The sequence below is a fragment of the Rhamphochromis longiceps genome, linkage group LG17 (assembly GCF_057381845.1).
Source record: "Rhamphochromis longiceps isolate RC_006_pf linkage group LG17, R_longiceps_female_GT1.1, whole genome shotgun sequence".
Taxonomy (NCBI): domain Eukaryota; kingdom Metazoa; phylum Chordata; class Actinopteri; order Cichliformes; family Cichlidae; genus Rhamphochromis; species Rhamphochromis longiceps.
In genome coordinates this window covers 18,412,984-18,424,408 of record NC_140573.1, presented here as the reverse complement: position 1 = coordinate 18,424,408, position 11,425 = coordinate 18,412,984, and the positions used below count along the sequence as shown (strand labels likewise).

The following is an 11,425-nucleotide window of genomic DNA, read 5'->3' as shown; positions in this document are numbered from 1 at the left end:
ACTGTTCTCTCTGTTGAGGTCAGGAAAGCGATTCCGCTCCCTGAAGACCAACACAGAGAGACTGAGGAGGAGCTTCTTCCCGCAGGCGATACGGTCTCTCAATCACACCACCACACAGTCCTGACCCACACATATAGTTCTTACACACACACTGGACATTCTGGACATTGTTTTCACTTCATCACTTAAATCACTTTAAGCATATTTGCACTGCAGAAGACATAATGTGGATTGCACAACACTGGACATTATATTCTTCATTTCCAGTTAATACTTGTACAGCTGCTGTTATTGTGTATATATTTATTTATATTTCTTCATACGTTCTTATATAGTTCTATATTGTGTATTTTGTTGTACAGTTATTTTATTTTCAACTTTAATTTATATATTTTATCTTATTCTTCCCAGTTAAATTTACCCTTCATTCTAATTTGTGTTGTACAGTTATTTCATTTTTAACCTTAATTTATATTTTATTCCTTCCTAGTAAAATTTACCCTTTTTAATTTTTCATATTTATTTCCTATCTTATTCATAGCCTTTTCCTTTTTTTTTGTTTTCTTTAGGTCACGAGCAGTTGTCCAAGCATTTCACTGCATATCGTACTGTGTATGACTGTGTACGTGACAAATAAAATTTGAATTTGAATTTGAATTTGAAGAACTAGATGTGCAATAAAAACATGAGAATATAAACATAAAAAAAGGAAATACAGTTGTGATAGCCAAGCACCAGCACAGGAGGCGTATCGAGGCCAGGTTTAAGAACAACACAAACCCAAGGCAGGTCTGGGAGGGCATCAGGGCTATCACGGACTACAAAAGAAGAACACCATCACCCTCAGCCGACAGTTCTACTCTGGCTGAGGATCTAAATCTCTTTTATGCCCGTTTTGACAGGGAGAACACCGACCCTGTCCTGTCCCCTCTCCCCTCAACCGACCCTGCTCCGGTCCTGAGCACTCATGAGCTGAGGCGTGTGTTCCGGAGCATTAACACCAGGAAGGCGGCCGGGCCGGATGGAGTGCTGGGCCGGGTGCTAAAAGACTGTGCTGCGGACCTGGCGGACGTCTTCACCTCTATATATAACACCTCGTTGTCCTGTTCACTGGTACCATCCTGTTTCAAAGCAGCAACCATCGTTCCCATCCCAAAACAGTCAAATGTCACATGTCTGAACGATTTCAGACCTGTGGCACTCACCCCCATTCCCGCCAAATGCCTGGAGAGACTGGTCATTAAACACATCAGAGCTGCTTTTCCACCATCCCTGGACTCACACCAGTTTGCATACAGGGAGAACCGGTCAACCGAGGATGCGATCGCCACAGTGCTGCACACATTACTGAAGCACTTGGAACACAGGAACACCTATGCACGGCTCCTCTTTGTAGACTACAGCTCGGCTTTTAATACCATCCGGCCATACAAACTCCGTCCCAAACTCCACCAACTGGGACTTAACTCCTCTCTGTGCAACTGGATTGTGGACTTCCTCACTAACCGTAGACAGAGTGTCAGAGTGGGTAAGAACACCTCTTCCACCCTTGTGGTCAACACCGGTGCCCCTCAGGGGTGTGTTCTGAGCCCTCTGCTATACACTCTCTTCACCCATGACTGTATTTCCTCCTGCGCGTCCAATCTCATTGTTAAGTTTGCAGATGACACCACAGTGCTCGGACTTATATCCAACAATGATGAGACAAACTATAGGACAGAGGTGCAACAACTAGAGTCATGGTGCCACGACAATAACTTGGTCTTAAACACCAAAAAGACCAAGGAGATCATTGTAGATTTCCGGAAGAGGGGTCATAACAACCATCTGCCTCTCTTCATTGGCAGTGAGGCGGTGGAGAGGGTGAGCAGTTTTAAATTCTTGGGGGTAACTGTGACCGAGGACCTGTCCTGGGGCAACCGTATCACCTCAGTTGTACGGAAGGCCCAACAGCGCCTCTACTACCCGAGGAGACTGCGGAGCGCACACATTCCCAGATCTCTGATGTTGAACTTCTACAACTGTGCCATCAGCAGCGTTCTGACGTATGGATTTCTAGTGTGGTTCCCCAGCTGCACCAAGGCCGATCAGCAAGCACTCCAGCGGGTGGTGAAAGAAGCTGGCAGAATTATTGGAACAAGTCTGCCAGAGATCAGTAATATCTTCCCCACTCGCTGTCTGAGGAGGGTGCACAGTATCCTGCGGGACCAACATCACCCTGCGCGCCACCTTTTCCATCTGCTGCCCTCAGGGAGAAGGTACAGGTCTATACAGGCCAGAACATCCAGACTGGCCAACAGCCTGTATCCACAGGCTGTGAGGCTCCTGAACTCTCTGCCCCCCTCTCACGGACAATAACCATATCCAACTTCTTAATAGCAATGAACTGGTCTGCATTGGTGCATCATATCTTTATTCTCTTCCCCCTCCTGCCCCCCCCCCCCTCTTTCTTAAATAGATAACTATCATATCTGATATCATATCTCACAGTACAATAATATTGAATGGGTTGCATTGTTGTATTTTGTCATGTTTCTCAGGTCTTTGTCTGAATTTCTACGAACATTATTGCTAAGGATTGTCTTATTGCATTGGAGTCACACTGGGTTAAATATGTACACTTGGGTTTTAAGGGGTATTTATTATTTTCTTCTTTTTTTTCTTGGGTTGTATGGAAGCCCCAAACGCAATTTCATTGTTCTTGACAATGACAATAAATAAATAAATACTAAATACTAAATATTTTTGCTGGTTTCTAGCTTGCTTTTAGTTGGTCTGGGAGCAGACGCAGGCTCTAAGGGGCAACTCTAGACAGTCACGTTTGGGAGGTTTTAATAAATTTGGCCAAATTTCTAGAAATATTGATTTCAGTGACACAACATAATCATTACTGCTGACGTGAACTATATTTTTTACTGAATTTATGTTTACCCTTAGTCAGCAGTTTGAAATTTCTCACAGCTCCCTGCTGGGGCCCCTGGATTGACTCTGGTTGCTGGTGTCTCTAGCGTCACATGTTTTAGACTCAACTGAATCAACTTCAGCTTTGGTTTTCATTACATATATTTTATTAATAACTAAACTTCATTTCCATCCATTTAATATAATAGCTAGTCTGTGAGCTAACAGGAAAGGGAAATGGATTTGAAAATGAGTGGAACTGCCATGTTAAATAAATCTTTATTTCTCTTTTTAAATTGAATTAAAAAAAAATCTGTTTGCTAATTTGGGATTTAAAAATTGTTTTTTGAAATGAGACTTTTATTGAGAGTTTAATAATATTTTGTGAAATCCAACATGGATTTGAAGTATTTATTAATGGATTAATCATTCATTTTAAGTGTTTTAATTTTAAACTAAATTGTTAAATAATAAATTACTGTATTAAATAAATACAATTAAAAATTAATTTATAAATGCATATTTTATTGCATCCCTCTGGACTGGAATAGCTGTTGTCTTTACATTATAAAGCCCCTTGTTGTGATTTGTTGCTCTATAAATAAAGCTAAGTTGGCTTTACAGTCACATAAACAGCATACTCTGCTTCTATGATCAAGTGTAAATTCTATGATTATCAGTGTGTTGCAGCTTCACCCTGTGGAGTGATGGAGAACTGCTGGTAATCTTCACTTTAAATCCTCAGAGGTGGATGTGTTATTTTTACGTTTAGATGTAACTGATTAATTTGACCATTATAACCTGTCAGGAGTTGGTCTGTTGATTCATGTTGTTGGTTACACACATATAAAAGAAGCTCTGAAAAAAGCTTGAATTACACAGTTTAAAAAAAAAAAGCAAAAAAAAAAGCAAATATGATATCATAAAGTTATAGCTTCAGATGAAGTGAAGACTCAAAGTTGCCTGTCTCAAAGTCAGAGTTTGTTCTACCTCCGTTTCTTCCCCTTTTCATCTCCACTTTACCTCAGTAGTTATTTTGCCTGTCAATGAGGTGATTTTACTCGCATCAGAAGAGTTGGAGGAGGCGGCTGGCACAAAGAGGTCTGGGAGTCTGCTTGGACTATGGAAGGACCCGGAGAAGCAGCAGAAAATAATGGATTTATAGACATGCATTTACTATAATTACCCTAAAACACTTAATAAGGACTTATTGGTGAGTTTGAGCCAAGTCTTTTCTACAAAGTTGCAGCTTTTGTTTTGGGTGTTATTTAAGGCATTTCCTGCTGTGCCTGTGGTTGGCATGAAAAGAGGATGATGCAGCATCTGTAACCCGGTTTATGAAGCTGCTCCAGAGTCCAACGCATCAGCAATTAAAAAAAATCAAATCCAGATTCAGACTCAAAGATGCGACTGTATTTAAGAAAAACAAAGACGTGTCAAAGAAAACGTTTCTGATCCTTTTTATAGCAAGGATCAATGATCTGCTTCCACAGACCGAAACTGACAGATTGAAGAGATTTATAATAAAAACAAAAATCTAATTTAAAACTTGGAACCATGGCTGACCAACCAACCAGATGTAAAACTGGAACATCTGGACTGAATGTGTGATGAAGAGTAAAAGTCAGCTTGATTAAAGAGTTTATTTTCAGTCAGAATTTGAAAATCATCTTTCTGATCCACGACTGATAATCTGACACTCTGGTGAAGATGGCTGGCTTCTCTGAGTCGCAGTGCCAGCTGCCCCATGTGGCAACACCAAACAGGAAGTAGGTGCCATATTTCTGACAGAAGAGTGGTGCTCCAGCGTCTCCCTGCAGAGACAAAGAGTGAGTTTCTCCTGATGGTTATCATCTCTCACACACACACACACACACACACACACACACACACACACACAAGGGCTGAAGGTCTTCCACGTCAGCCATGTTGGGTCCATAAATATTTGGACAATGTTTTTGTTAATCAACATTGAAGTGAAGACTTTTAGCTCTAAATCAAGAGGTTTAACAAAATATTACAGTAACTGTTTATGAAATACAGACATTTTTATACTCAGCAGGCCTAACCTTCACAGCCAAGACACAAAATATGAATGATGAACATTTATTGATAATGAAGCAGCAAACTAGACCCTCAGTTGGGCATTAAATACCAAACTGAAGGCAGAGAGCCAGAAAGCATCTGAAAGTGCTGAAGTAAAGACCTGCACAGCATCACGAGGAGGAAACACAGCAAGTAGTCAACGGGGATTTTTATAAATTTGAGAAATTGTTCTTATATTTATGCTATTGTTCAAGTACTTATGGACCCAGCTGGAGCTACAGGCTCATGAACCTCAGACTTGGAACATTTCCTTCTGGAAGAAACACTGATTAAGGTAAAACCCAAGCAACTTTTGTAAAGAGTTAAAGAACAGCTTATGATTACAGAGAGGCACCACAGACTGGACATGAGATCGTGGAGTTTAGAGTCGATCACAGTCCCTAACAATGAGGAGTGTCCAGATCATCAAAATAGCTTTAGGATTTAAAAAATAAAAATTTGTTTATCCTCCCTGATAAATGTTTAAAATGGAAAATCCACAACCTGAAATCACCTAAAGCACCTCAGTGATGTCATTTCTCTTTCTTCACAAAGCTTGTGTTCAGTGATGCATCTTTAAGGGAAGAGGATGTTTCACTGATAAATTACATGGATGGATATCCATCCTGTATTAATAGCTTTACAGGTGGTCAAAACAGCTCCCACCAACACTGAACATTAATGGTATCCACTGCTGTGTGCAGTAGATGAAGTTGTGCCGGACAGCTGTGCTTTGAAAGGAACACCAAACCGATGTCGGGTTTAGTTACCATACAGGATGTGGAGCCTGCAGGATGTGAACAGATGTGAGAGTCAGTGACGAAGCCTCCCCATTTCTGCCTGCAGGAGGTTGCGTTGACGAGTGTGAGCCCAGCGTGATGCAGCCGGTCTGGATCAACACCCTCTACCAAATTAAGAAGGGTCAGTGTAAAGTACGATCAGGATACACAGGTCTGAAGTCCTGTCACATGACTCAGTCTGATCACACACCAAACTACTGGTTGTTCCTGTTCTGTACACTATGCAGGAGGAATGAGGATGTTACCTTTCGCTTTAGTTGCTCCCCAGCCAGCTGTGATACAAGACCAGGTGTCATCCAGGTCATCATCCTCATCAGGGACACAAACTGGAGACACTTCAGAACCTGTAGACAGAGTCAGGGCACAGTGAAGACTTCTCAGACACAGTGAAGACTTCTCAGAGTCAAATCTCCTGAAGGTTCAGGCTCACCAAGTCTGGCAGCACTGCTCAGGTGAAGCAGTGCCAGGTTAGACTTTGGGGGGAAGCCCGTTTTCTGCGGCGGGTTAAAGACTTTGTCCACCAGGATGGTTTGAACTGGCAGGAACTTAATGTCATGAAGCCCCAAAACTGCCACATCCTCTTTAGCCCTGCAGTAGTAGTAGTAGTCGTCGTCGTCGTCAGTAGGAACATTAGCAGAGCTGACACGTGACAGATTACACTGCAGTACTGGAGCCAGTATTAATGGTAGCAGGACTACCTGACGCCGCAGTGTTTGGCGGTGATAACCCAGTGGGGGTGGATCAGAGCGCCGCTGCAGTAGTGGCGACCATTAAACTGTAGGCTGACCTGCCAGGGCCAGAGGAAGGGGCAGGACTCAGTCACATTCACCACGGACAACACGCCGTCCACGGACAGCGAGATTTCGGCGAGGCCGGGAGTCTGATCACAGCCGGAGCTCTGCTGCTTACCGCACTCCTCTGTTACCCCCACATGCAGGAAGGGACAAAATAGAAACACCTGAACTACATGTTGATACACTGACTGGTGGATCTTCTGTTGCAGTTTAAAGATGGTGTGATTTAAAAAAAAAAAAGAAAAAAGAAAAAAGAAAAAGCTTACCTTCCTCTATGAGGTCATCTTCAGACACTTGAGCCTGATCACCTGGAAATGGAAGAAGTCCTTCAGAACAGACTCCACCTGCTGCAGGTGTAGAAAGGTCGTGGACTCTGAAACTCACCCATGGTGTCAGACATCCACTGAACATGCTGCTGCACTCTGGTGTACACTCCAGGTCTTTTGGCACGACCACAACCCACCCCCCAACTCACCAAACCTGCCAGCTCATACCTGGTGCCTGTGAAGCAGGACAGAGGACCTCCAGAGTCCCCCTGACACACATACAGGAACACAGACACCACACGAGTTTCTCAATACTCTCCAGATACATGCTGACTGAGGTTTCCTGGTCCACATGATGAACATTCCTTGTTTTCAGGCTGCACAGATGTTCAGCTTGTACCTGACAGGCATCCAGTCCCCCTTCATCCTTCCCAGCACAAAACATGGAGGGCCTGATCCTGCCTAGGTAGTACTGGTTGCAGGTATCCGAGGGCAGGATGGTCACATTCACTTCCTGCAGTCTGTTGACTCGAGGGCCATCTGGCGATGGAGAAAGAACACAAAGGCTCAGATCACACCTGAAGAACCCCAGCTTCCTGTGTACAGCAAACATTTCCTCACTCTCTCGGGTGGAGCCCCAGCCAGTGATGGTGCATTTCATGAGCAGAGGCAGCGGCGTCATCCAGATGTCGATGGGTCTGACGAAGTGGTTGAACTCCAGTGGTTTCTCCAGCTTCACCAGAGCAATGTCGCTCTCTTTAGACTCAGTGTTGTAGCTGTGATGAATGAAGATCATGGAGACTCCCACCAGCTAAGCAGAGAGATGGGAACATTTTCTCATTTCACATCAGGACGATTGGTTCCTTGGAGGTAGCACAGACAAAGAACCAAGAGAACACAGCCTGGAGCCTAACTCCGATCCCACCCAGATATCCACAGACCGAGGCTCCTCAGCAACCCAACAATAAATGACAATGAAAAGCAATCATATTATTATTCCTCCTTAAAACATCATAAGCTATGCAGTCAATGTCTTAGGTTATTACTGCTGTTTTTGCAAAGTGACAAAAATCCTTGTGCAGTGTGTTAGCACATGATGGTATGACCCACATTTTAAGTTTTGTTCTAAACCCTGGACACAGAGTCACTGCTGTCTGCAATGCTGCTCGACTGATCAGCCTTCAGCTGACGTTTTTGATGACAAACAGAGTTTACAGTTCAGTGCCTGACCTGCTCCTGAGGCTCCTCAGCTTTATCCAGGTCATGTTTTCCAGCAAGAACCATCCACAAGGATACTTTATTATGCCTGTAACACAAGTCATGACATAATACTTAGTACTGATGTATTATTGTACAGTCTTTACATTCCAACATAAAACACCTCGGGGTGACTGTTACTATTATACCATATAAATAAAGTTGCTGACTTAGTTTGATGTGTACTCAGTAAGATAAGATATAAGATAAGACTGTATTGATCCCACAGCAGGGAAATTTGTGCATTTCCTCAGCTCAGGTACAGATATCAGAAGAAAAACACAAAAAATACAAATAAAACACAATAAATACAAAATAAGTAAAATAATACACTATAACGGCACACACAGTATGTGATTATGGATAGAGGGTTGTGGAAATATGCAAGACATAAATTTCACTATTCTACCATATCTATTACTAAGTAATAGATATCTATGAGTATAGACAAGTACACACTAAATATACATATGTATACATACACATACACCTGCACATGTCCATACATATAAAGGTACATTATGCATGAGTTGTGACCGTAGATGTCCACAATGTCCAGTGACTCATGACATTGTGATTGAGGAGTTATAGAGTCAAACTGCTGTTGGGATGAATGATCTGCGAAAGCGCTCCTTCCTGCAGCGAGGGTGTTTCAGTCTCTGACTAAAGGAGCTGCTCAGCACACTCACAGACTCATGTAGAGGGAGATGTTGGTTGTTCATGATGAATGTCAGCTTTACTAAGATCCTCCTCTTGCCCACTGGCTCCAGAGGACATCCCAGCACAGAATAAGACCTCCACACCAGTTTGTCAGTTCTGCTCCTGTCCATGCATCCGCTCCCCAGCAGGCCACTGCATAGAAAAAGGCAGATGCTACCACAGTGTCATAGAATGTCCTTAACAGAGTCCTGCAGACTCCGAAGGACCTCAGTCTCCTCAGCAGGTGGCGTTGACTCTGGCCCTGCTTATACAGGACATTTGTATTTTTAGTCCAGGCCAGTTTATTGCTGAGGTGAACAACCAGGTACTTGTAAAAGTCCACAATCTCAGTGTCTTCTCCTTGGATGTTAACCAGTGTTTGTAGGGGTTTACTTCCTCCTGAAGTCTATGACCATCTCCTTTGTCTTGCTGGCGTTGATTTGGAGTGCGTTGGTCTCATACCAGCCAACAAAGTCAGTGATGACCCTCATCTATTCCTGATCATTCCTGTATGATATGCATCCGTTGATGGCTGTATCATCTGAGAAATTCTGTTGGTGGCAATGGTCCAAATTATAACAGAAGTCCGAAGTATACAGGCTAAACAGGAAGGGTGAGAGAACCGTGCCCTGTAGCACCCCTGTGCTGCAGATTACCACGTCAAACACAGAGGTGATAAACCTGATCCTGGATCTGTCCTGGTGTCAGAGAAGGTTGTTCTGAGCCAAAAACGCTCTAAATGTATTACATGTACTACTGCTACCATCTGACCAGGTCTAACACTGGAACCCTCTCTGAACATCTCAAACTATTCTAAACTATTTACAAAAAAAAAAAAAAAAAGAAAAAAAAAAGCCAACTGCAGAGGCTGCGACAAAACAAACGTGACCTCTGACCTTACGAAGCAGTGGGCAGCAGAGATGACCCACAGCGGGCTGACGATAGCACCCCCGCAGGCTGGCATGGAGGCGAGCTGCAGGGAAACCTGCCAGGGCCACGAGTGAGCCCAGGCCTCCTGACCCCCGATGATTCGGGTTTCCAGCTCCTGCTCCAGCATGAAGGAGCGCACCCCGGCGAGGTCTGAGGGCAGAGGTCAGAAGAGAGCTCAGCTAATTATTTCAGATAAAAACTGTTCAACCCCCAATGTTACAGAAAAATGACCATAAATACATAAATAAGCCAACGGGTTTAAGGAGAAACTTCAAAATAAAAGCACAGGCAGCATGGTACAACATATAAAGAGTTAAAATATTTTCAGCACCAATTTAAAAACATGAAACATTTTTATTTGTCAGTGAAGATCTGGCAGGGTTTCACAGGATTTTACTGTTTTAATACAAACTTACATACTTTAAAAGTAACATTTCTAAATTATCTTTAAAAAAGCATTTTAAAAAATGTTTAAATCATATGCGTATGATTCTTCCTCTTCAAAAACTAAAATATTTCCATTTTAATACTATTACAAGCCTATAACGATAACAAAATAAAAATATTTGTAAAAGAAACTTGTTTTTTAATATATATATATTTTCTTTTCTTTTCATGAGGTCATTTTATTTCTCATTTTACTGAGCATCTTTCATATCACCCATGGAGCGCCAGGACTGCCATAATGAATTAATTAAATACACCATTAAATAATTAATTAAATGTGGCAATAATTAATTAAAATTGGAATTAATTAAATAAATAAATAGTTATGACACATGTAATTGATTAATCATTGACACATTTAATTAATTATTGACATATTTAATTAATTAATTATTGACACGTTTAATTTATTAATTATTGACACATTAATTATTGACACATTTAATTAAATATTCATGTATTTCACAGTTTAATTAATTATTCACACATTTAATTAATTATTTAATGGTGTATTTAATTAATTCATTATGGCAGTCCTGGCACTCCATAATCACCGGGTTCCCACGTGTAACGTAAAAACCTCGGACTCGTTAACGCGTGGATCACCTGTGAAGCCGAAGCGTGCGGAGAACAGCGAGCTTTCCTGCGCAGTTCCATTTACAGTGGGGTTCCGCTGATTCTGGATCTGTGTCGAACCTCCAGCTGCAAACAAAATATTAACAGCTGTAACGCACAGCAAACATAAAAACCATTTAAAACGGTTTTGGAGTCGCTGTGTCTTCAGGACACTCGAGGACACCCTCAGGTGTAATAGTTGTAAACTCTGCATCCAAAAATAGTCCTACTAGCAGGTGACTGATCAGGCTGCACAAACACAAACTAGCAGTGTGTGTGTGTGGTGGGGGGGAGACTTGTCTCACCTGTGTAGACCGACAGAACACAGACGACCAGCAGCAGCATGTCTGTCTCACGTTCACCCTCAGAAGACTTACAGGCTTCACGCTGCTGAGCTTCACCTTCATCAGCCTGACCTGTGTGATTGCACACACCTGTACGAGACCCCTCCCTCCACTGTCAATCTGCAGCATTCAGTGTGACAACAGGTGGGAGACAGGTGAGTCCTCCAGTGTCTGTGTTGTCCCTTTTCCACTGAGGATTTCAGTTCGGACCCACTTGCATTAGAAGACTGGTACTGCTGATGTCAGCGTCAGTGGGAGGAGCTTCTACCAGAAATTGTAGCTGGAGC

General features: G+C 42.5%; 1 protein-coding gene across 2 annotated transcripts; it reads right to left on the bottom strand.

Annotated features, from left to right (window-relative positions):
- Positions 1-3,583: 3,583 nt before the first annotated feature.
- Positions 3,584-11,247, bottom strand: ovch1 (ovochymase 1). Of its 2 annotated transcripts, XM_085386214.1 has the most exons (13): positions 11,100-11,247; positions 10,786-10,881; positions 9,699-9,882; positions 8,077-8,152; positions 7,468-7,657; positions 7,247-7,386; positions 6,965-7,115; positions 6,847-6,888; positions 6,485-6,704; positions 6,217-6,374; positions 6,032-6,130; positions 5,757-5,890; positions 3,584-4,715 (listed from the first exon to the last, which is right to left on the bottom strand). In XM_085386214.1, exons 1-13 carry the CDS (start codon positions 11,137-11,139, stop codon positions 4,554-4,556), a joined length of 1,692 nt encoding a protein of 563 aa, XP_085242340.1. In that variant the 5' UTR covers positions 11,140-11,247; the 3' UTR covers positions 3,584-4,553. The 2 variants fall into 2 exon arrangements, with proteins under 2 accessions (XP_085242340.1, XP_085242339.1); XM_085386213.1 differs by having other exon boundaries at positions 10,786-11,247.
- Positions 11,248-11,425: the final 178 nt, after the last annotated feature.